We start from the raw sequence: 24,170 nt of genomic DNA on the forward strand, positions 1-24,170 counted from the left end.
TGGATGCATCCAACGCTCGCTCCCAAGCTTCTCAAGAACTCTTTCAGCCACTGAGAAGCGCTGGAAAGATGGGAAAAGATGGAAAAGAGACGGGTCCTCCGATAGACTGGTTCATGCCTCGTTTCTTCCATGCCAGTTCCTGCCCATCGTTTCCTCTTCCATCAATAGCGTGGGATTGGTACCCACACCTCCTGGGTCCACCTCATCTCTACATGGATCCACTCTCCACGCAATCGCAGCCAACGATGTGGCGCCAGCCGGGACACCTTCCCTGTCCCGCCATGTGCTCTCCTGCCCTTTCCCACTTGCTCTTTCCCAAGCTTCATGGCTCCCCGGACGTTGCTTCTCGTTCTTGGTGTCTGCTCCGAGTTTCGTTCCTCTTCCGGTGGAGTTTTCTTGCACTTGCGGCCATTGTTCCCAGCTTTCCCAACTTTGGCTCGCGCAACTTTCACTTTGTTGGTTTCTTCAGCTCCGCCGTCGTTTCTTTGTCGTGATTTTTCTCGCCGTTTGCCTCGTGTCGACCAGGCCGTTTCAATCCGTCTGTATGTCACGTTTTTCCTTCTTCCTCTCGGCCACAACCGTCAGCCTCCCACGACCGGTCCGTTACTAAGGACACGAACCACGCGTTGACGGTGGAGGCTTAGACAATTAACTCCCGGGTCTCCGTCTGCTTTCTTTTGGATGGTTCGTCCGTCTCGGCCCGTTGTCGAATAATCCACCGCTCGTCGGAAAACTCCAGAGTCGAGATTCGAGACGGGCCTTCGAAGCTCGACCTCACCACTTGAACGCTGCTCCCAAACGGTGACCCGCTGTGTCGATCCGGCCTGGAATGCTCCACGATGCCGTTAGTGATGCACCAGATGTTCCGTCCGGGTATTGTGTCCTGCCTCCCGCGCCTCTGACTTTAACCAAAATCCAGACTGCACACACCATCTCAGTCTCCCAACCACGTCTCGGGGTCCCAGAAACGACGAATACAGATAAGGCACCGAACCATCACCAACTTGACACCGAAAACCGTCGACCATGATACCATCAACCTCGTGTCTGCCCCTCCCGTCCCTCCCCTTCGCCACCCAGTTCCCCTGAACCTTCGCATTCGGCGTTACATCGCCCCATGAGCAATCGGTGGGACCAACACCCAGGGGTTCGTCCGCTTCGATCCCCGCCCTCCGAGTCAATCACCCCGGCGAAAACCTCGCCCTTTAGCGATATTGCAACTGCGCCGTCGGGTCAACCAGTGTCGTCAGTGCACTGCAACCTATCAGGCTTAAGCAAGCTCCTCTGTCCATCCCAGCTGACCGGATGACGGAATTTGGCGATGACTTCAAGACAGGCCTCATGACCTACGTCTATTGAACTTCACGTGATTCGAACTTATCTCGAGGATAGTACGCTGACAGTCATAAGTATGGCTTATTGCAGTGCGAAGCTATGTAGCACCTCCCTCGCCAGCCTAGAGCCGCCTTGCTCGGGATGATATCACCTCGTACAATTACTCAACCTCCATATCACCGTCATCCGTCTCCATCTCAGCCATTGAAGCCTCATAAAGATCGTCTTCTAGCTCGGGACAACGCACTCGCAAGCACTCTAGAATATCGACGTACCCCCCAGAACCATCGTTGCCGTTTGCCTCTTGCAAAATATGCTCCAGTGCAGAAAACCCAAAGGGCTCCAAAGGCCGCCGTAACGCCGTGATATCCACACCCGGGCAGCCGATCAAGGCTTCCATCGCCTCCATGTTCCCGTTCGTCACAGCATCAACCAGTGGTGTTGATCCGTCGTTGGCCGTCACGTCAAGTTCAATTGAGGGGAGGTCCAAGACAGCGTTCAATGTTTCTCGGTCACCATGCCGGGCAATAATATGCAATGCCGTCTCACCGTCTTCGTTCTGCACATTGAGCTGATGCTCGGGTGCTCGAGAAAGGAGAAACCGCAATAGACCGTGTCGTTTGCGAGACGCCGCAACATGAAGCGCTGTCTGCCGTACCTGACGATCCACGAGGAAGTCGACGCCGGGGTACATTGCCAAGAATCTAGCTGTAGCATCATCTTCGGCCCGCGCTATCGCGAGATACAAAGCAGTATGCCCAGCTTCTGACGTCTCACGATTCACGTACTCCTCATTCTCCTCCGCTCCGTCAAAATGCGCCTTGAGAATAGCTTCCACCACGTTCACTTGCCCGCGAAGGGCAGCGACGTGCAAGGGCAGCATTCCGTTCCGGTCCCGCGTCTCCTCCGCCGGCCGGATCTCTGGGTGGCAGCGCAACTCCGCGTAGCACGACTCGCATCCCACCGAGGCTGCGAAATGAAAAAGGGAGAACCGTCTCCTGAATATTCGGTGCCACGGTTTGGCGCCTCCCGGCTCGAGAAGCTGATGCACAATGTCCGGCCTGCGGTCCAAGATAGCGGCGTGGACGAGAGTCAGCCCTTGACTGTCCTTGAGGTCCGGTCCGACGTGGTCGGTGAGGAAGGCAAGCTCCTTCAGGGACCAGCTGCTGGATTTGGGAGGGATGAGGGCGAGATCCCTTGCGACTATGGGGTACTTCGCGCCCTCTTTCACCAGAATGTCGTGAGCCCAGATCTTGGCATATGGCTGCGAGTCTGAGTAGAGATCGCCCGGAGCGAAGAGGAGACACCCAACAACCGCATGGGGGACCAACTTCTCCCATTCAGGGCCGAAGCCCTGTTCAACGTAAGACCAGTCGTAGAGATCAAATTTCTTCAAAAGTATCGGAAGCCTCGAAGAAAGTGTGGTGGATAGTGAGACTATCGCTTTCAACGTAATGGTCTCCGACATGCTTGACCTGGACCGAAACATCAGGTCTGAGATCTGTTCGCGTATGAGTAGTTTATGGGTTTCGACAGGGCCATCAATAATCGGACGCTTCGGCAAATTGCTGTGTAGCTCACTGAGAGTATTCTCAAACAACATCCTCTCCGCGAAACACGTAGTTTTGCCGTGACCGAGTCTCGTCTTGATGGCGATCGATATCCTGTCTTTGAGAAGTGGTAAGGTCTGATGGAGGCCCGAGACGTAGGGCACATCGAGCTGTGCCTGAGTCCCAGGTCCATTGCTTTGGCAGGGAGTCTTTTGGAAATCGAGAATATCTAGCAAGGAGGTTCTCTGGTGATGATGGACTTCGTATACTCTGTTCAGAAGCTGGACTGCGGTAAGTATATCCATACTGTCTCATATGATTAGCCTCTACTCAAGAAAGAAGCTGACATGGGCCTTACAGATCTTCGCAGTTCCAAAAAGTGCTAGAGCCATCATGATCTTGGCCGTGGGATCCCCGGTCGCTCGGGATACTCATCATGCTTTCAGGCTCTTCTTCGCCTGGAGCCCGTCTTCGTGTCCTTTTCTTGACTTCGCCAGGTGAACACTCTAGGCCTTTCGACAAACAGCGATCGCACTTTTGCGGCCATGTTCGAGGTTGAGGAAGGCACTTCGCAGCTCGCTTGTCAGCAATTTTCTGACCGAAGCCATAAGCGCTCTGCCGTACAGGCGGGGCAAGGTAAGCGCTTGGAAGAGGACCGAGATACCTTCAATTTGTGTTGTCTGCAAAGCTGGCACTTTTCACTGTCCAGTTTCCTTGGTGGTTTCTTTCGTTTGTTGGACTCTTCTTGAATGTCGCTCACATCGTGCGACGTTTGCAAGCTGAAGGGCAAAGGCGCAGGAGGTGGTCCAACCGGCGATCCGATGTTGGGAGCCGGGTTGACCGCCATTGAAACTCTAGTGAAGATCGATCTTTGACCGCCCGTCAAGCTAGAAAACAAGTCTGTTCTAGTTGAAGGTCAAGTAGCTTGGGACAACGGACTGGGCTTACACTTATTCACGATGATACTCGTAAGGCTGTCATGCAGACCGGGGTTGGCCATCGCACTTGTAAGTGCGACACACTCCTTCATGCACGGGAGCGGGACAGTAGTGGGGTTGACGAATGGCATTGCCGTCGCACTTTCACCGCACTTATCGCACTTATGTCGCACTCCAAATCGGTCTGGATGCGTATGATCATCGCACTCTGCTCACCCCATCCCATCCATGCTAGATCCCTGTCAGCCTTTTGTGAGGCTCAACTTTGGGCACAAGAATCGAGAGTGCGGGGTTGATGAAGAAACCCGGCAAGGTGATTTGAGGTTTTGCTATCCCTCGCAAGCCAAGTGACTGTATACTGTCTACGTAGACAACACGCGTCCGTATCCTGAAGTATGGAGATACTATTCCGCCCATACTTCGAATTGTGTGACCTATCAAATGGTAAAGTTTCTATCGACTTCTTCCATGTAGCTGCGGATCACTAGGTAGACCAATATTCACTACACCTCTCCATTCTCTCGACTGGCTTGGTGCTCCTCAGGAAACGCAGGCTCAGGCCTCGATCCATACGGTATGATTCTCACCATATGCCTCCTCTCCCCCTCCCTGAAATCCGGCACCGCGCTATGCGCAACGCTCCTCTGATCCCACACAACAACTGACCCAGCCTCCCATCTCACCCGACAACTGAAATCCAAACTCTTGACATGATTATGCAGAAACCCCAACAGCGCATCCGACTCCTCGGGCAAAAAACCCTCTACCCGCCTCGAAATCGTCGGATTCACGAACAAACTCGGCTCGCCCGTTACAGGGTGCCGGATCACCAGCGGATGCGTCGTGGAGACGGCCTCGCGGAGCGCGCGCTCCGTGCCCACGCGCGCGACTTCACCTACGGAAGCGGAGGTGTGGAATAACCGCAGGCCGCGGAGGGTGGCGCGGTAGGCTGGGGAGAGGGCCGCGTAGGCTGCTGTTAGGGATGTGAAGGCCGTGTCGCCGCCGCCTGAGGCGGGCGTTTCAAGGACCCAGAAGAAGGTCGTTGAGGGGGTGTTTGGGGTGAAGGTTTGGTCTATGTGCCAGAGGTCGTAGGTTGTGCGGGGACCGAGGAGGGTGCGGAGGTTGCCTCTGCGATGAGTGTGAGTGATGAGTACATGTTGCTATATATCTATATGAGATGTGACGCGAGGATAGGGGATCTTACGCTTTCTCGTCTGCGTAGACGACGTGGAATTCTGGACCTGTGCCTTCTGGGTATCCCATCGTGGGGTGCTGGGAAGAAGGGCAAGCAGATCAGCAAATGCGTTCAAGCTATAGGGGGCTTGTCAATCGTACCTTGTGTAGAGGGCCATAGTGCCTCACGATCTCCTTTTGCCTCTCAAACCTAATGTCTGCAAAGTCTTGATCTCTCTAGAAAGACCGGCGTTATTATCCATTCACCTGGCGATGGCGTGGCCATCATCACTCTCTATCCGCGATGGAAGACCTACAAAAACTAAAACACCCCTCTCGGCCGCTAGCAGCGCGACCTCATCCAGACCGGCCTTGGAGAGCTGGCTAAGCTGGATACCCCGGACTTCGGCGCCGACGCGGGGTGTGATGTTCTCCACTTTGGCGCCGCCGCCGTCCCGGAAGATGGAGGAGGCGGAGGAGGCGGATCGCGCGGCTTTGGCTCGGACACCAGGTTCTTCGGCTTCAAAGTACGGCACGTCGATTGTCGGCTGGAAGCCGTCGGGCCTGGTGGGGAGGTAGGCTGGGTACAATGGTTCGGTCGACATGGTGGCTGGACTTGAATACGTGCAGCGAATGATAGTGGGAATGGCGAAGCACGCAATCTTTCGCTGTAGAATCTGCCGGTCGCCTGCTGTCGATGTATGTATATAGCCCTTCTCAAATGTCGACGAGACTCAATTAGGTATTATCGCGTCAGGTCCCGTCTCACTCGATCGGCATCATCCCGACAAACGTGCTTGCGGTTTACAATCACCGCGAGGTGAACAGTCGAATCGTAGACGCAGGATAGGCTCTCATCTTACCACTCGGCGGGAGACCGACGCGTCACGGCATAAGCCGGCGAAATGGCGACATTTTACGTTGTATCCCTGCCCGCCGGCGGACGCTTCCCCGGAGCTGGGATAGCCCATGGAACGCTACGACTCGGCAACGAGAAACAGAGTTTTGGCTAACGGTTCGTCTGAATTTCTGCCAAAAAAGCAGCTGATCCGTCCCAAATCTTTTGTTATTTTTCCCGATTCTGTTCCTTCGTTTTCCCCATTTCATCATGAAAGATGGTGATGTTGCCATCTGACCCTTTGCCCAGTATTATCGAAGGACTCTCTTGAGCGTCGGTGTGTCCCGACGTCTTGTCGGCATCTGTCCGCTTCAGGGAATAGTTTTGGTATACGGCAATGGCGAATGTCGATTGAATGATCGAGTTCAAATACGACCCTGAAAGCCACTGCTTAAACACCTGCATGGCCATCGAAAGCCTGCCCGAGGAAACATTCTAGACCTGAACGTCATCCATCCGAGCTACACCACGAGGCATCATCAACAATGACAAAGACCGAGCCCGAAGCGGCCTCGGCGGAAGCCAGCCCAAACCTCACGAAGCCCTCGATCCCATGGCTAGCCAAGATTCACCCCTACTTTGAAGACGCAGAACACGTCCTAGTCCTCAAACTCGACATCCTCCTCCTAACATGGGCCTTCATCGCCGGCCTCATGAAGGACATGGACCAGTCCGCAACAACAGCAGCCTACGTCTCAGGCATGCAAGAAGCCCTCTCCCTCTACGGCAACGAACTCGTCGAGTTCACAACCTACTTCTCCATCGGCTACGCCCTCTTCATCGTGCCCTCCCAACTCATCCAAACCCGCGTCCGCCCGTCCCTCTGGCTTCCATTCTGCGAAGTCGTCTGGGGCGCCATCACCCTCGCGACATTTGCCGCCAAGAACGCCCGAACCGTATTTGTCCTGCGCTTCTTCCTGGGCGTGTTTGAGGCGACGTCGTGGCCGGGTATCGTGAACCTCATCTTTAACTGGTACACCCCCTCCGAACTCGGTAAACGCCTCGCCATCTTTGGCGTGAGCAGCCAGGCGGGGAGCATGTTCCTCGGCATCCTCCAGGCCGCGCTCTACAAGAACCTCAACGGCGCACACGGCCTCGAGGGCTGGCAGTGGCTCTTTGTTGTCTCGGGTATCATGACCATTGTCTGGGGTCTCTACGGGTTCCTCGTCATCCCCGACGCGCCGACCACAACCCGCGCCCTCTGGCTCACCGCGGACGAACGTGTGCTCGCTGCTTCACGTATGAGGAAGTCAGGGACGACGACACAGGAGGTCATCAAGGGCAAGGCCCTCTGGTCTCGTGTGCGAAAACTCTTTACCTCGCCTATTACGTACCTCTTCCTCGCGGCATACCTGCAGTTCGCTTGGTCTCAACGCGCAAACTCGTATTTCTTGCTCTACCTCAAGGGTCTCAAGGCCGCGGACGGCACGACGGCGCTGTACTCGGTGTACACCGTTAACCTGATCCCGCTCGGCGGCTACGCGATCTCCATCGTGGCGAATATATCTCTCAACGCGCTGAGCGATTGGAAGGACTGGCGGTGGCAGGTTGCCGTCGGCGCGGCGCTGCTTCAGCTCGTGGCTACCTCTGTCCTGGCGGCCTGGCCCGGTGGAAGGGGCACGATTATGACATTCTACTTCTTGACGTATGCGACTGCGGCGTGGGGGTACGCGCTGCTCGCGTGGCTTGCGATCATCTTGCGCAAGGAGCCTGAGGCGAGGTCGGTGATTGTTGGACTCGCGGTGACGCTTGTGTATGTTGGGCATGCTACTATTCCGCTGCGGGCATGGAGGACGGCGGACTCGCCGAGGTACCCTATCGGGTTCCCGCTGGCGGCTGCGTTTAGTGTTGGGAGTATCGCTTCGATCCTCGGGATGTTGTGGTATGTCCGCAAGTATCCCGATATTCTCGACTTTGGTCTCAATTGGAAGTCGTTGAGGGAAGCTGGGGATAGTGTTGCTACGTTGGAGAAGGTGGATGTCCAGAGTGACGATGGGCAGGAAAGCCAGAAGAAGTCTGCCACAGAGGCGACAAAGGCTCTGTGAAGTTACGCAGAAATCTCGACTCATTCTTTTGTTATTTCACATTATTACTCCTACGCTATCTGGTGATGAACTCCCATCCATTGAGAGCCTCTCATCGTGTGTTACGAAACCGCTTCGTGCGTTGTCAGTCGACGGCGGGACTGATTCGACTCCAGCTCCACATCCAGACCAGCCCCCGAAGCTTGAGTGAAGACACCATCTCGCACCACGAAACGTTGAGACTTGGAGGCCTTTGCTAAACGTCCAACATCGCCATCAGTAGCAACCTTCGCGTCGTGAAGCAAGTCTGCCAGCTCGGGGCTTTCGGAGATCTGCGCTACAGTATGCCACGCATTCTCAGGCAAGCTGTATCGCGTAGACCTGAACAGGACCGCAGCCGCAGCAAATGAGGCCAGGAAGACAAGAATTATCCCTACGACGGCTAGATAACCCCTGAATCGCCATGGTATCGAAGTCAGCTCAAACGTGACCACATCCGCAGTGTCCATCCCAGGTACGGCAGTATTGGGAGAAAAGGCGCTGAGAAAGTCATAGTAGACAAGTCGGGCAAGGGTGAAGTAAACAGCCTGCATCGCGCGAGCCGGCGATCCCGTCTCGTCGATGGTATCGCCAAAAAGCCGCTCGTAGATCACATCGCTGGTGCCGTCCTGGGAGTCGAGATTGGGAGCGCAATTGTGACAGAAGGCGATGGGCATGGAGGGCATTCGGGCGTAGGTAACGCGGTCGAAGAACCATTCTAGACTACGGTCGGCGGCATACTGTTGCCATTTAGAGCCATCGCGAGCGTCAGTCACGGCCGAGTCTAACCTATCTTTGCTGATGGATAGGACTTGGCGGTCTTCGTGGGATAGAGATGAAGCGTCTTTGACGGCGCCAAGTTGTCTGCGGACCGCACTCGTGTCGTAGACCTCTCGCTCTACATCCCACTCGTAGGTTGGCTCTGTCCTGTTGCTTGAGCTGGTTGCGGAAACGTTGAGATACTGAATCGAGTCCGGGTAGCTATTAGGAAGAACACGTTTTTAGATACTGCAGCACAGGAGAATCTGTTGGAACAGTTCAAGCTCTAAAAAATTCGGGTACTCACTTGTAGAACTGTGCACACATTGTCATGTTGAAGTTGATATACTGGTCTTTGCCAACGGTGTTAGAATCAACAAGTTTGATATGCAGAGACTCCCTCGTCCACGGGCCGGAGCCAGTCGAACTTAGCACCTTGACAGTCGACTCCATGCTGTCAGAGCTCATATTTCCTTGGATTCTTCCCGCATCCCACACAATCCTCATCGTCGTCATCCTCGTGGTATTCCGAAGTGACCAGTCAAAGGACGTCCAGTTCAGCGTCTCATACGCGCAAATCTGCCAGTCGTATCGATTGCCCATGTACCCCGTCACAGGACAACTAAAATTGAAGTTCATCTCATCCGTCCACGTCAGCCCCGCCGCAGCCGCCGCGTCCACGGTGGGATCGAGCCGTATCGATCCGCAAATGTCGACGCCGTCTGTGCCGTTGCACGGGCGAACGTTGCTGAGCTGCGGCCTCATGCAGATGAACCGCGTGTCTAGGACTCTGGCCATGCCTTGGAACTCGAGGAGCGACTCGCGCTCCTGCTGCGATGCTACAGGGAGGAAGGCCCTGACTGTTGGTCCGGTATCGTCTAGTCCTTCTCCTTCTGCTGCCGTACCCGTGTACTCTGCGAACGTTTCCGTAAGTCGCGGTCGTTGGATCCAGTAGTTGTGCGCATACCCGGAGACAGCTTCAGGCGGCTTGCCGCTCGAGTGGTTCCCCGGGATAAAGGTATACGCATTGGACACCGAATCAGCAAAAGCGACAACCCGGCGCTGCTCGAGGTCTGCTACAAGGAGAGTGGATGTAAATTGCGCAGCAATCGTCGTGATAGCCAAGAGCGCCAGAACCAGGCGGACTAGTGGCTGCAGCGATGAGCTCGTGAGCGCGAGAAGACTGAGCGAGAGGGGTCCATCGCTGGAGAAGCGCGCGACCGATACTTGGGCGATATCTTGGAGGTATACGCCCCTCCGCTCGACCGCGGCCGACGCAATCATGGCCGTGGCCGCGGTGGCCAGTATGCCTATGGCAGTTCGGATGACGACGGCGGATAGAGTTATGCTCAGTTGGAGCCGGTTCGGGGCGAGGACCCATTTCCGCCAGCGGACGTCTTGGTGGGGTGCCCACCATAGCCATGAGAAAAAGGCGACGGCGCCCGCGAGGAAGAGCAATGAGATGACGAGACTGAATTTTAGAAAGAGACTTAGGCGCTTGGGTGGCCGCTTGAACGTCTTCTTCGGCTTGAGGCTTGCGACGCCGTGGTCTGGTACAACAGGGCGAATTTGACTGGGCTGTTGGCTCTTGTTGAAGTTGAGTGGTGAGTGGTCTGCCGTGTCGCGATCCAGTGGCTGATACATCGTCGGCTCTGAAATACAGATCGCAAGTCGGTATGCGAAATTACGCTCAGTCTCATCGCCAACAATTCCTTTCACACCGAATCTTCATTCGATGTCGTGATTTAAGATTACTCTTGCCGCCACACAAACGAAATATGTTCTGCAGGATCAGATTCACTATGGCTCCGTCATCCAGCCCTGTGGAGATCTCCAGTGAGGGACTCAGAGTGAGGCTGCGTGCTTATTTATATCCACTGAGCAACGCAGCCGAGCCCCAACATACGACCACTAGGCAGTGATTTCTTGCAGGGTTAATGGGGAAGACCATGATTGACGTGTAAACGCAGGGGAGTTGCCACCATTCAGAGGCTCTGAAATTTCGAAATTGCGGCCCTCCGACTTTCTCATGCACCCAGGACCTGGCATGCATGCGCGACATCACCATGGCGAACATTTCTTGACGCTTAGAACTGCCCGAGAAACTGTGCAGTACACATCAATCCAGCGTGATATTGGATTCGATCATACGTCTCACTTCGGCCATTAGAAATCCCGGAAGTTGGTAGAGAGTTGCACAGGTAAATGAAGCTTATTGCCACTCTTCTCCAACATGTGTGGGTATGCCTACAACCTCTGGCCGGAGGTTAGCAACAGAATTCTCACAACGATTGGTAACAGAGCCCAAGGTTTCCTCTTCAGAACATGGGTTCTCTACCTCGAATTCAATCTCAAAAGATACACAAAACCAAAAGCCCCTAAGGTAAACTGGAACTCCCTAAGCCGCAAATCTTTCGATCCACTCAGCGTTCGCTGCTCACCAGTCTCACAATACGTGCACGGAACATGACCGTAACTTTCCAGCACGTCTTCCGCTAAGCCCAGCCGCCTAAAATGATGGGATCTTCAGTGATTCCTATTATACGAACCCCATAGATTCCAACCAGCAAAACTTCACCTGGAGTGGAAGCACCTTTTAGCATATAGAAACTAGCAATTTGCATCGTTTGTATGATACTCTGTTCAATCGGATCATAATCGGGCATTTCTGGCTGAATAGACTACTTTGGTAGGACGGTTACGGTGAGTGAGTTAATGCTGAGTGCACGCCTTGCTAATCGGAGAGTCCTCTGATAGCGCGGCCTACAAAGAGACGGCGTGGACACTAACATCCCGATAACCCCCACGCGAGCCGAGCGAAGGGAGAATGTCTTGCTTCCAGACCGCTCATCCAACTCATCACCCGGAGCTCACCAGAATCCGGAGGCGAGACACCTGAGGAGATACAGTTGAATCTCTTCTGATGTTGCTGGGCTGACGACATGGCAACGGCAAAGATCACGTTGGCAGCAGACCTGGGCTCAAAGTCTCTACTTATGTTCGACGACTTGGTTTCTCAGGGCAAGCTATTCTACAGCGAATCTAAAAGCGAGATTGTATCCCATAACGATTTTGAGGTACGAGGCAGCCTGTAACTCTACCCCGAAGGTAACCAGTCTCCGAAGACGCTTCTGACCAGACTTACCCAGTTCGAGTTCCGCATCAGTCCAGCCTTGAAAAGAAAGCCATACTTGGAGCGAGATGACCCCAAACGTACAGCAGACAAGGGGCCATTCCTGAACCCAGATCCCGACTTCGTTGTTACGCAAGTAGGATCTCATCATGCACTGAAGCTCAATCTTTGCTGCATGTATCGGCCGGCATTTGTCCTATATACCCGACTCTTTGAGCCTCAGACGCAAGACCTCAACATGGTTGATGTTGAGGCTGCTCGGGCTGTGATGGATGCACTCAAGCCAACTCTGGGGCCCCAATTGATGATCTACAATTGCGGCGTCGACGCCGGATCATCTCAGGGCCATAAGCATATGCAGACTTTTCCTCAGCCGACTCACTTCTCGCTGTATCCTCAGAAGGCGACGTCTGAAACCGGTAAGATATCACTGATCCTAGTCGTTTCTCTCAAGAAGTATTGAGTTTCAATTCGTATGTAGAGGCGGACGCTGACAGAATGTTCGATGCAGAGATCAATTCAGAAATCCCTGGGGTTCCCAACCTACATTTCGTGTTGCGGTTACCCCAAGCAGCAACCCCTGAGCAGGCCTACCATAGTCTCCAAAGACTAGTCTGTGCAACTAGGAAAGTTCAGACATCTGATAGGGAAGTTTGCGACTACAATGTCGTCATGGCTGAACATTGGATATGCGTGGTGCCGCGTCGACTTGTAGGGAGAAACGGCGTAGGGGCGAATGGAGCTGGCATGATAGGTCTGGTATGGCTTCGAGACCAGGCAGAGAGAGACGGCTGGGACTCTTTTGGTCTTACGGAACATCTTGTTCGACTTGGGTTACCAAAGACATGAAAGCTAAAAACTGGACAGTTCGAAGTAACTTAGCAAGGTGGTCTTGGGGTTCACGGAGTCGGGCAACAACGTGACAAGGGCTGCCTTATGCGGCACACGGCATAAGACAGGGCAACAGCTGTCACAAGTCCGGTCATGTCATTCGTGGTTCACTTTGATAGGATTGTTCACTGAAGTAGGACGGAGAAGTCATGGGCTGACAGTTCAAGTGTACAGGTAGATTGTGGCATTTGGACGACAACATCAATCCCGGAGGATAATAAATGTAAGCGTGTGTGTGACTCATGCACTTTCTGCAGTATGATGCCAGGCGACCGAGAGCGGTTGGTGCAGAACATCGGTACATGTAGGCCGACGATAGAGGCTCGCTTTCCCGGGACCTGCTTGAGGCAAGATCATGATTCATTCAAGGAAAGGGGAGAACGAGAGACGTCGCCACCTTGGAACAGGAAGAACTCAGCCTCCAAATCGCCAGCGTGACGCGACAGGCCGAGAGACATCATTTGATAAGATAGTGCTGACGCATTCAACAAACAGTCGCAGTTGTGCATCCAAGACATGGTCAACACTTGGAAGGAAGCAGCAGAGTAGCTGAAAAGAGAAAAAAGAAACCAAGAGGTCGAGTATTGTAGAAGTGTGTATGGAGTACTCGCTCTTGGCATGCATTCAGCTCTTGGCTCACACGGCCGGAAGCAAGTACGTTCACAACCTTGGCTGGGTATTTGTATGCGTGACTGCCAGGCCATGGTCGGGATATTTCTTCTACTACGACACGACAAAAAGGTACTTTAGGATTCTCTAGATGGGATGAGAAAGTGGTGACTCCCTCAACGGGGCTAGGACATGTTGATGGCATGTTCAGTTTTGAGCTGCAGATAAGGCCTCGAAACCCCAGATGAGAGACCATAACAAATAGGGGCGGAACTCATGAGCCTCAGCGTGGAAGCCCGACTCAGTCTCTTTACCCCGCAGATACATACACCATATGTGGTTGAAGATAGGCGACGATAGGCATAGAAAAGATTTTGGTTCGGCTTCGGTGTGAGTGCGCCGACAATGTGGCATCGGACTGGGGTCGCCGTTTCCACTTCCCCGCGGTGGGCTTCTTATCTCGGACTCCTTTGCCGTGGGGGGCCTGACTCTGAGCAGCGCGGGAGAGCGGCCCTCGATCCGACGTCGGAGCTGAATGCGACTTGGCTCCCAGAACTCAAAATCGACATCATTCCGCCATAGTCCTCTGACTGTGAACTCTTGTTCGCAATAAACCGAAAAGGGTAAAAGCCAAGATGCCTGACCTGCAAGACTCAATATTGATCATTGGCGCTGGCACCTTTGGCCTGTCAGCAGCGTATCACTTCACCCGTGCCGGGTACAAGTCCATCACGATTCTCGAGAAAGGAACATCCGTTCCCTCGTCTCTCTCGGCGGGCAACGACGTCAACAAAATTGTCCGCGCAGAATATGAAGATCCCTTCTATACTGAGCTGGCCTTGCAGGCCATGTCGGAATGGGCCGACAACGAACTATTCGCGCCGCACTACCACCAGACGGGGTACCTCTTAGCCAACTCAGCAGCAGCGCCGGAAAAGACGAAAAAGACCCTAGCTAAATCTCTTGAGAGTATTCGGGTGCATCCAGCTTGGGCTGGTAGGATCAACCCGATCAAGAACAGAGAAGATATCGCCAAAGCTGCGCCGGCACTGGACGGGCCCATGGAAGGATGGGAAGGGTATTTTAATCAGTTCGCGGGTTATGCGCATGCCGCGAATGCGCTCAAGGCAGTCTATAAATACGTCAAAGCCCAGGGAGTCGAAATCCACACTGGGGAGAATGTTGCGAGCCTCACGTATGACGGGGACAAATGCATAGGCGCCCGCACGACTTCCGGCAAAGACTTCAAGGCAGCGACGACGATTCTTACGGTCGGGGCTTCGCTCGGAAACGTGCTCCCGTCCGTCGGCCGTCAAGTCACGGCAAAGGCATGGAGTGTCTTGCACATACAGCTCCAGCCGGAGGAAGCAGCGCGCTTGAAGGGAATACCGGTCACATACGCTCGGGACTTGGGTTTCTTCTTTGAGCCAGAACCCGGCACGGGCATCCTCAAGCTCTCCCCAAGTGGTGGAGGCTACACCAATTACTCGACGACGACAGGCCTGTCCACGCCTCCAGAGAAGAACGACTTCGTACCCGAGGCTGATGTGCGTCGGATTCGAAAGCTGCTCCAGGAAACCCTTCCGGGCCTGGCTGATAGACCTTTTGTCGACCAGCACATCTGCTGGTGTGCCGATACGGCGGACTCTGATTATGTTATCGACGCTGTGCCAGGAAAGAAGGGCCTGTATCTGGCGACAGGCGACTCGGGTCACGGCTTCAAGATGCTTCCGGTGGTTGGGAAATGGATCAAGGACCTGGTAGAGAAGGGAGAGCAGGACATTGTCCGGTGGAAGTGGAAGGAAGGTAGTGATGCGGGTCAGAATGTGAGCTGGCGAGCAGGTGAGGTAGTGGATCTGAAAGATATCTAGTAGCCTTCAACGGAAGGAATACTTTTCTCGCTCTGATATTTGATTAGAATTCTTGATCTCAAGTCTTAGTGCATCTAATTCATCAGCGTTCTTCAGATTTCTCGGACTGGGACCATTCCTTGACGGGGGTCTCAGTCTATGTGAGGCCCATCTGAAGACACAGAGATGTTGACGTCAGCGCTACATAATCAACATGACCGCCACATTCTCCGAGCGTCAGACTACGAATTACACGTGGTTATGATCATAGAATAACGACCGAGGGTGCCTAGGCTGTCTTTGTCGGCGAGTTGAGCGCGTCATGACTATGGGGTGTGTCCTGAGAGTAAGCTTTCATGAGATGTTTATAAGTGAATGTACACAGGCAATGGGATCTTTTTGGCTCATGAATATCGACATTTGCTATCAGAAAACAACTTTTCGCAGTTGCCTGTTCATGACCCCCGAGAGCTTTTCATCGTACATTCCATACTATTGCTAAGATGTCTTCAGACTCCGGACACATCAACTTCCCGGGCAAGACCTCTGCCACTCCAGGTGAAGAGTTCGAAGTCCGCCAGACCTCGACCACTGAGGACTACCACCCCAACCCGTCCAAGTCAATCCCCCTCTCACCAGCGCGTCAGCGGCTGATCGACGATATCATCGCGCTGTACTCAATGGAGCCCACAGTTGAGCGCGTGAAGCGGTACACGGCTGACTGCGTGTACGACGACCAATTTGTTTATGCCAACGACCGATACAAGATGGCAGGGCAGTGGTTTGCTTTGCCCAAGCTCTTCAAAGCGAGCGTGAACGAGGGGTATGAGATTGTCAAGAACGATCGAGACCTGATCCAGTTCAGGAATGAGCAAAGCTGGACTTTCAAGCTCATCCCAAAGACTGCGACGATTAATGCGCTTGTCAGCCTGAGCCTGGATCCCGGCACTGTCGACAGCGACTTCATTCAGGTTAAGTACCACAAGGACCAGGCCAATGACAAGGACTACAGCCATGAGTGAGCTCACCACGAACATGGGGACCGCCCATCATCAGGCTAATCACATATCCTAGGGGCGTTGGGTTCTCGTTCAAGAAGTGGCAAACGGACAATGTCATCAAGGTCATGGATAGTAAAGAGGTTGAAGCTTTCGCTGCGGATAAGGATGCCAGCAAAAACAAGGTGAAGAAATATGGCACTGGCAAGACTGAAGGGGATGCACCTATAAAAGATCTCTGAGCCAAAATTTGGTTTGATGAAAGAACATATATGGACGTGGCCTTATTTCACCATCATTTAGCCCGAGAAGTTGGTGCAGAAAGAAGTGCTCCTTCATTGCATGGAATATCGGGATGATATCACCTATAACATCGCATCTGATAGAAAGTCTTTCGGTCGCGTCGCCGTGGAATAATTGAACTGTGCCGTCCAGAAATGATCCGCTGAGGTAATACCTGAGACGTCAAATCTTCTTCCTCGTTAAGCCTCCCGTGTCATTACCAGCGCCAGATACTCTGGTCTTGCAGTAAATGACAACATATTAGGACATATCTTATCAAGTACACATGAAAAAGGATTTCCATGCATCTGGAGATGAGCTGCACGTTTGGTGCTGCCTAAGGAACTGTCTTGGGTGAAGAGCCGGTGAATAAACAAAGGGTTAAATTGGGACGAAATTAGAACGCGCAGCTCGTTATTAAGCTTAGGATAGCTGCTTCGCCTCCCCGCCGCACAGCTAAATTCTGTAGCCTGTTCTAATCACGTAAGCGCTACCACGCGCAGTGGGTGGGCTCGGAGCAGGGATCATTGGCCCATCAGCCTTGGAAGGATCTCTCTCCGTCAACATGCAGTCTGGAGTCTCCAGGATGGAAACAACTTTCTCTTGGATCACTGAAAGCAACCGGCAACTGATTTTAATGTTCGCCATGAACTACTAGTTCCACGATGCGCTACGGTTCGTGCTTCTGTTGTGTTGGGCATCTTGCTAGGCGAGTTTCCACAGGTAGTGCTGGCAAAGGACGTTACTGCAATTTCAGTGTAAAGGTGCAATGGCGAATATGTGCTGATTTGGCTTGGGGATGGACTATCGAGAACTTCTCAAGTACTCGACCGATCGTGACGACCACCGAACATGGCTGAGAAACACCGACCAGTCTGCAAGACTAGAAGCAAATCGACTGAAAAGTACCACGTGGGACGGGAGGATAAAAAAGCAAACAGTTAAACATAGACCGCCCAAATCCCACAGCCCTACTTGGCAGCTCCAACCAACGACTAAATGCTGACAACACTCCTCCGGACGAACAGACTCCCGCCCCTCCCCACCATGTTTCGCTGTTTGTTTCCCAGAAGGGACCCAAGAGACTGGCACGCCTACCGTGCACCGCCGACGTCAGCCCTGGGACCGTCAGCACAAACATGCAGCTGCCATCCCAAGACTGCAATATTCTGGACTCGTGGCCAGGTTGTTGAGATTGCTGGTCAGCAGCATGAGGCCAGATTCAGTAACGAGGCAACAACTAAGCTGACATTTTGCATCCATCGGGACAATGAGTGATGTCTTGTTGTAGCCTATGTTGGTTTGATTCCAAAGCCATCAGCAGAAGGATGCTGTGCCCCATATCATAGGAATTACCAACCTATACCCCAGATGTGTGCTTGTTGGATTGAATGAGGCTGACGCTCATCTGCGGCCACTTGATGAAGTACACAAGATTGCAATCCTTTTGTGTCGCGATCATGTTATATAATAGCCTCATCGAACGCCTCTTCATTTCTCTTTCCTCTCATCATCACACACATCACAGCATCAACAAGCAACGAGTTCGCTTTCCGGTTTTCATCTTTCCTATTTCTCTTTTCCTTGTCTCATTTGTCAGCTCGGATATCCTGTCTGTCATTCCAACAGCAACAAAACACATAAAGTAGTCAAGATGTACACCTCCACCATTCTCTCTTCCATCCTCTTCTCCGCCGCTGCTCTGGCCGCGCCGACCACCAACCCGAACCACCCCTCCTCCTCCGCCACCATCTCCACCCAAACCGACAACAGCTCCATCGACAATGTCCTTCCCCCCATCGTCCCCGTCAACACCCGTGCCGGCAACGCAGACCTCATCACAAAGCTGATGACCGCACCCACCCAGCAAGAGCGCGTCCGCCTCCTCAACCAACCCGGCGACTTCGTCTTCGACTTCAACGACTCCGGCGCCCCCGAGGGCTCCGAGTCCCGCGGCAAGGGTGGATTCTCCACCTCCGCCACGGCAAAGACCTTCCCGGCCCTCATCGGCAACGGCGCCGCCATGACCCTCGGCTTCCTCGGCCCCTGCGGCATGAACACGGCCCACGTCCACAACCGCGCCACCGAGCTCAATGTGATCGTCAAGGGCCGCCTTGTCACCAACTTTGTCGTCGAGAACGGCCTCGACCCCATCGCCAACACCATGGAGACGTACCAAATGTCCGTCTTCCCCCAGGGCGCGATCCACCAGGAGTTCAACCCCGACTGCGAGGATGCCGTCTTCGTTGCCGGCTTCAACAACGTCGACCCCGGTGTCGAGCAGGTTGCTCAAGCTTTCTTCAACCTCCGCCCGGATGTCGTCTCTGCCACCCTCGGCGGCGTGCAGACAATTGACGGTGCCGATCTTGAGAGCTTCCGTAAGCACATCCCTGCCAACATTGCTCTCGGCATCGATGCCTGCTTGAACAAGTGCGGCATCAAGCGCAACGCGAAGCGCGACCTCAACGAGATCTTTGGCGCGCCCCAGAACTAGACTCGTGACGATTGATGGGCTGTGATTGGGATGGCAATTGTAAAAATGCATTGTTGTATGGAGCATGACAGGTAGTCAGCATTTCAGCGTAGGCATTGAAGTTCATTTGGAGGGGCATAGCGTGGGTTGCATAGCCAAGGACATTGGCTCACTGGCGTTTAGATTTTGGGTATCAAATATCTTGTTTAGACACTGTCAATACATTCTTCTACTCATCTTTGTTTTTTGCTTCACCTCACTGAACAGTGTGGCTCGATAATACAAAAGCTGCTGAGTTGTCGAGCCGCTTCATTCGGTTACGATTGTGCAATGCAACCCACATAGGTACCTAAGAAATAGTCACAGATGATTTGGGGAATGCCATCCTCACAAGTCCCAAATGCTGTCGGAAAAGTAGACCCCTTCACCTTGGCCAACGAGCTCTTCGATATTGCGAACTTGAGTTACATCAGCACGCCTCAGAGTCGTAGTGTCAGAGTTGCATCGCATCGGGCGAAATGCCAACCTCGCGTTGGACGTGCGAGGATCACCAATACAACTCAACCTTCCTTCGCGGGCTGTCCAAAGCGCTGCAGACTGCCCCGCGACCCCACGTAAGGCTAGATGGAAACCAGGGGAAAACAATGCGATGCCGCGCACATTTGCCGATAGTTTCGCCGCTAGAGAGATGATCTCTCAGCCTAGAGTCTTAGGTGCGGAGGTCAGGTGGCTTGTGTGTATAAACGAGAGACACTTTCTCAGCTCGCTGGAGTATAAAAAAGCAAGCTGGTAGATGTGAACTTTGACTCAAATAGCGCCCGACGCAACCCAACTTTGTATCAAACCTTTTCTCAATCACCGTCAAATTTCAATCATGACACAAGAATTCGACTTCATAGTCGTCGGTGGTAAGTTTAACGTTCCTGGAGACAAGGTTGCCGTGAGGGGTCACGCCTCTCCATCCTCGGATATCACAACGAACCCCTCACGAGAGGAGAAACCGCACTAACAACAACAAACGACGATCAGGCGGCACAGCGGGGTGCCTTCTTGCCTCCCGCCTCGCAAACACGGCATCGAAGCCCAGTGTTGCGTTGTTAGAAGGTGGCGGTGACATCAGCAAACCCGAGTATAGGCGTACGGCTGAAAGATTCAGCACCATTGCACAGCCGGGTCTCGACTACGGCTATGCCTCGACGCCGCAGGAGCATGCGAAAAATCGCGAGGTGCCGCAGGCTCGTGGCAAGGGTCTAGGAGGGTCGAGTGCTACCAACTTCCAGGTTTGGTCACTTGGCGCGCGCGCGGAGTTCGATGCCTGGGCTGCGGCTGCAGGTGATGATGCTTGGGGATTTGAATCCGTCATTGAGAGGGTTAGGAAGGTAAGTCGAAACCAGTTCTGAAGAGAGATTTCACCTTATCTTGGTCTCGAGCTGACTTCGAAAAGCTGGAAAACCTCCACCTTGATGATCTTTCGAAGGAGTGGGCTGAATATGTGAAGCCCGATCCGAAGTATCACGGTTTCTCTGGGTAACAAGTCACTTTTCATTGCAGTGATCCACTTTTCTGACATTAATCAGGCCCATCGACGTCTCCATCGGACACGTGGAACGAGAAACAAAGTCCTTTATCGACGCTGGAGTTGATCTCGGGGTGGGTTGATTGACAAGCCAGACGACAATGAGTGAGGTAGTGGACAGTGATGCTGACCCCGTGATAGCACAAGCGCAACCTTGACCCCAACGATGGTGACCCAATTGGTTTCTCGCTGAACTCGACAACTAGTCTGAATGGTGTCCGAGTAACCGGTGCATCTGCATTCCTCGAGAAGAATGTTCCAGCAAATTTGACCGTTCTGACCGAGAGTCGTGTGGTCAAAATCATCTTTGAGAAGGATCGTGCTGTGGGTGTTCTGAAGGAAGATGGTTCGCAGGGTAAGCTTGCGTAAAAGCCCAGTTGATACCTGGCAATTCACTGACCCTGGAACTTCAGTTCGAGCGAAGAACGAAGTCATTCTATCAGCCGGCGCCCTTGACAGTCCCCGTCTACTGCTACTTTCAGGTATCGGACCTCAAGCAGACCTGGGTGCCCTCGGAATCACCGTCGTCAAGAACCTCAATGGTGTGGGGAAGTCCTTTACAGACCACCCCATGATTGTGACTTGCTTTCAGATGAAGTCCGGCTTCACTGATAGGATGGGGCTCTCTGACCCAAGCAAGTACGAGGAGGCCGTGAAGCAACTCGCAGAAAGTGGGAACGGACCGCTTTTGGGACATTTCTCGTCTGTTCCGCATGCTTTCCTCAAGAATGACCGGGCTTATGAGTCGCCTGAATTCAAGAAACTTCCCGCTGATGTGAAAGGCTATCTGCTCGAGGAAGGTGTCCCTAGCTATGAGCTTGTCGTAAGTTGTACTAGGGCTGAAGAGCATGACCCTCAACTAAAGTCAACCTACAGATTGGACCCTTGATTCCTCCTGATCATGTCTTCGAAAAGTCTAGCGACGGATTCTTTTCGGTATTCGTTGCAAACATGAACTCTATCTCTCGAGGAACAATCAAATTGGCTTCAGCCGACCCTGCGGACCCCCCTCTGATTGACCCGAAGTATCTCAGCAACCCCTTCGATTTGGTAAACCTGCGAGAAGCGCTAAGAGAAGGACTCAATCTCCTCAAGACCAGCACAATGAAAGACCATTTCGTCAGGCCGATATTTGCACCAAAGTCGGAGAGCGACAAGGATATTGATGTGAGTTTGAAGCTTATCTCAGCAATTAGGGGTAGTTGCAATTTTCTCAGTATAGCGCTGACTGAGCTTCCAGGACTTCATCCAAGAGAACGTGGCGGGACTATGGCATCCATCTTGCAGCGTGAAGATGGGTAAGAGCGAGCGAGATGGCAGCTGTGTCAACGGAGACCTTCGAGTTCACGGCTTGAACGGCTTGCGGGTTGCGGATCTAAGTGTGACAACTATACTACCCAGGTACGTTTCTCATCTTCTTTAAAGTGATACAAGATAGTTGCTGATAAAAGTTCAACAGTGGTCGTAAGTTTGCTACAAGCTCACCTTTTACGTCGCGTTCAATAGCTTCGTGTATTTCATTGCTGACAAGTGCTTCTAGATCCTCAGATCGTCGCCTATGTTATTGGGCAACTGGCCGCAGAAAAAATTGCGCGAGACTACGGGTTGGATACCAAGAGGAAAGAGAAGATCTAATAGTTAGTCAAGGATGTACGAGTATATTAAATGAGAAAACTTTTCTTCGTAAATCCATTCCAGCATTCTACCTTCAAATAAGATATCTGAAACCCTTTCCAATGAGTTGCGCCTGCCCAGCAGCCTCAGCTTCTTGCTCCCTCATCTCCAACTTCTTGTTCTCTCTCTTCAGAACAAAGTGCAACACAGTGGCAGCAACAATCGCCATCAATGCCATCGCAGCATTCACACTGAAAGCTAAGACGAACCTTGGTGTCGCGTTGTTGGGGTACAAGTAAGATCCGTAGATGCCTGAGAGCGTAGAAAACGCGTTGTTAAACGCCACCGCAGCGGCGCGCTTCGCCGTAGGTCGATAGATCGTGTTAGCAGTCCAGACCATGGACATATTAAAGCCAGTATAGATCCCAGGAAGCATGATCATGGCGCCAAAGTATCGGGGTCCAATGCCTGTCGCGGCGCTGGAGATGATGAATCCGACGAGCGAGCAAGCCAGCGGGGCGACGGTGTGCCAGTACCTCTCGTTCATACGGTCGGCGTTCCAAGATACTGCCGCGCAAACGATGCATGCCAGGAGGTAAGGCGGCGAAGTAAGAAGCAGCGTTGTGATGCGATCCTTTCCGAGACTCGCAACGACGGTGGGGAAGAAGCTATTAATCGAAATCGAGGACGCGGCGCCGTAGACAAGTACGACAAGAATCCAGTTGATAGGATCAACCATGATCATCTTGAAGCCGTCAAAGATGGGCTGCGATGATGAGCTCGTCCAATCCTCCTCGCCCGCGGCGTCGACTTCCATGCGCCACATGGCCAGCTGTCGTTCTTGGTCTGTCAGCCACTTGGTATTGGCTGGGAAGTCTGGCAGCACGAAGAACGCGCCGAGGGCAATAGCGACGGTAAGCGATCCCTCGATGATGAAGAGCCAACGCCAGGCTAGCAGGCCGCGGGCGCCGTCCATGCCGTTCGTGATGCCGGCTGCGATTAGACCCGAGAAAGCCCCCGAAAGCATGGAGCCGCTGTAGAATAGTCCGGTACGGACGCCAAGTTCTTTACGAATGTACCATGAGCTGAGAGTTGCGAGGCAGCCTAATACCACACGTTCGTTAGGATTTTCTTTCTCTGCAGTATTCTTATACGGACAAGGTACCAATCTTTACTCACCTGGATAAAAGGCTGCTTCAACAAACCCAAGAAAGAATCGAGTTGCCACCAGTCCGCCAAAGCTATGTGTTGCGCCGCTGCAGGCACATAACACGCCCTGGTAGTTTGCATGATCATCAGCATGATGCTCTGTTGAAGGATGGTTACACAAACCGAGATCCGAATGAAGAAATTCCAGCAACCGGTGTTGTAAGTGATGCGTCACGTTACACCCACGCTATGCGGCCATGGGCTCGCTAACCAACGCGGCAGTGAGATCCAACCGGTCGATCCCGAACGCGACAAAGAAAGAAGAAACTTCGAATCAGACTAACCCAAACGCACATGCATCCCGTCAGATAGATCGCAGGACGTCCGATCTTGTTCAGGAACATGTTTGAAGGTACCTGCATCAGGATGTACCCCACAAAAAGAATCGAAACACAAGTCTAGGGTAATTACGGAATTAGCTACAAGCCTCTGGGTTTGAAGTTCATCAGTTGCTTGAGTTTCAGCTTACCTGAAATTCATTGCCAGTCAGACCCAAGTCTTTCTCCAAACCGCCCAGCCTTGCCGAGCCGATGGCATTTCTGTGGAATCATTAGTCTGAAAGTCGACTTATCCGGCGCACGCAGCTTGCTGACCTGTCGAGGTAATTCATAATAAGTCAACATACCCACTTCCTGGCACCCCCCTGTTTCTGGCACCCACAAAAACGCGAAAATCCACCACAACCCAATGCCCACCCCCAACCTCCTTTTATCACAACATTTTCAATTCGCGTCCAAATGGGCTCATCTTTTGCACATGTCTTCTTCTATATATAATGCCTCAATATACCGAAGATCAGCTTCGTCAGGCTCTCGAGGA

At 53.0% G+C, this 24,170-nt stretch overlaps 10 protein-coding genes across 10 annotated transcripts; 5 read left to right on the plus strand and 5 right to left on the minus strand.

The window, feature by feature from the left end:
* Positions 1–1,495: 1,495 nt before the first annotated feature.
* CTAM01_12378 (ankyrin-2 ankyrin) lies at positions 1,496–2,824 on the minus strand (the record flags this gene model as incomplete). The annotated part of the gene is made up of 1 exon (XM_060528384.1): positions 1,496–2,824. One exon carries the CDS (start codon positions 2,822–2,824, stop codon positions 1,496–1,498), a length of 1,329 nt encoding a protein of 442 aa, XP_060377019.1.
* Positions 2,825–3,239: 415 nt separating this feature from the next.
* CTAM01_12379 (ankyrin-2 ankyrin) lies at positions 3,240–3,732 on the minus strand (the record flags this gene model as incomplete). The annotated part of the gene is made up of 2 exons (XM_060528385.1): positions 3,240–3,452; positions 3,550–3,732. The coding sequence occupies 2 exons, from the start codon at positions 3,730–3,732 to the stop codon at positions 3,240–3,242; spliced, it is 396 nt and encodes a 131-aa protein (XP_060377020.1).
* Positions 3,733–4,326: 594 nt separating this feature from the next.
* Positions 4,327–5,601, minus strand: CTAM01_12380 (uncharacterized protein; the record flags this gene model as incomplete). Its single annotated transcript, XM_060528386.1, has 4 exons — positions 4,327–4,951; positions 5,028–5,095; positions 5,159–5,233; positions 5,314–5,601. The coding sequence occupies 4 exons, from the start codon at positions 5,599–5,601 to the stop codon at positions 4,327–4,329; spliced, it is 1,056 nt and encodes a 351-aa protein (XP_060377021.1).
* A 778-nt stretch (positions 5,602–6,379) lies between these two features.
* Positions 6,380–7,939, plus strand: CTAM01_12381 (uncharacterized protein; the record flags this gene model as incomplete). Its single annotated transcript, XM_060528387.1, has 1 exon — positions 6,380–7,939. The coding sequence occupies one exon, from the start codon at positions 6,380–6,382 to the stop codon at positions 7,937–7,939; it is 1,560 nt and encodes a 519-aa protein (XP_060377022.1).
* A 101-nt stretch (positions 7,940–8,040) lies between these two features.
* On the minus strand, positions 8,041–10,360 carry CTAM01_12382 (uncharacterized protein; the record flags this gene model as incomplete). Its single annotated transcript, XM_060528388.1, has 2 exons — positions 8,041–8,938; positions 9,024–10,360. 2 exons carry the CDS (start codon positions 10,358–10,360, stop codon positions 8,041–8,043), a joined length of 2,235 nt encoding a protein of 744 aa, XP_060377023.1.
* A 1,298-nt stretch (positions 10,361–11,658) lies between these two features.
* On the plus strand, positions 11,659–12,312 carry CTAM01_12383 (uncharacterized protein; the record flags this gene model as incomplete). Its single annotated transcript, XM_060528389.1, has 2 exons — positions 11,659–11,793; positions 11,866–12,312. The coding sequence occupies 2 exons, from the start codon at positions 11,659–11,661 to the stop codon at positions 12,310–12,312; spliced, it is 582 nt and encodes a 193-aa protein (XP_060377024.1).
* A 1,672-nt stretch (positions 12,313–13,984) lies between these two features.
* On the plus strand, positions 13,985–16,439 carry CTAM01_12384 (FAD dependent oxidoreductase; the record flags this gene model as incomplete). The annotated part of the gene is made up of 3 exons (XM_060528390.1): positions 13,985–15,191; positions 15,713–16,217; positions 16,274–16,439. 3 exons carry the CDS (start codon positions 13,985–13,987, stop codon positions 16,437–16,439), a joined length of 1,878 nt encoding a protein of 625 aa, XP_060377025.1.
* A 1,694-nt stretch (positions 16,440–18,133) lies between these two features.
* CTAM01_12385 (spherulin-1A) lies at positions 18,134–18,973 on the plus strand (the record flags this gene model as incomplete). Its single annotated transcript, XM_060528391.1, has 1 exon — positions 18,134–18,973. The coding sequence occupies one exon, from the start codon at positions 18,134–18,136 to the stop codon at positions 18,971–18,973; it is 840 nt and encodes a 279-aa protein (XP_060377026.1).
* An 853-nt stretch (positions 18,974–19,826) lies between these two features.
* CTAM01_12386 (GMC oxidoreductase) lies at positions 19,827–22,163 on the plus strand (the record flags this gene model as incomplete). The annotated part of the gene is made up of 10 exons (XM_060528392.1): positions 19,827–19,860; positions 19,982–20,331; positions 20,397–20,479; positions 20,530–20,602; positions 20,670–20,883; positions 20,942–21,351; positions 21,405–21,695; positions 21,769–21,929; positions 21,980–21,992; positions 22,077–22,163. The coding sequence occupies 10 exons, from the start codon at positions 19,827–19,829 to the stop codon at positions 22,161–22,163; spliced, it is 1,716 nt and encodes a 571-aa protein (XP_060377027.1).
* Positions 22,164–22,236: 73 nt separating this feature from the next.
* CTAM01_12387 (TNA1 is necessary for nicotinic acid import into the cell) lies at positions 22,237–23,961 on the minus strand (the record flags this gene model as incomplete). Its single annotated transcript, XM_060528393.1, has 5 exons — positions 22,237–23,246; positions 23,322–23,418; positions 23,636–23,749; positions 23,821–23,890; positions 23,945–23,961. The coding sequence occupies 5 exons, from the start codon at positions 23,959–23,961 to the stop codon at positions 22,237–22,239; spliced, it is 1,308 nt and encodes a 435-aa protein (XP_060377028.1).
* Between the last annotated feature and the right edge of the window lie 209 nt (positions 23,962–24,170).

The sequence above is a fragment of the Colletotrichum tamarilloi genome (genome assembly GCF_030869305.1).
Source record: "Colletotrichum tamarilloi strain Tom-12 chromosome Unknown Scaffold_75.1, whole genome shotgun sequence".
Classification (NCBI taxonomy): Eukaryota; Fungi; Ascomycota; class Sordariomycetes; order Glomerellales; family Glomerellaceae; genus Colletotrichum; species Colletotrichum tamarilloi.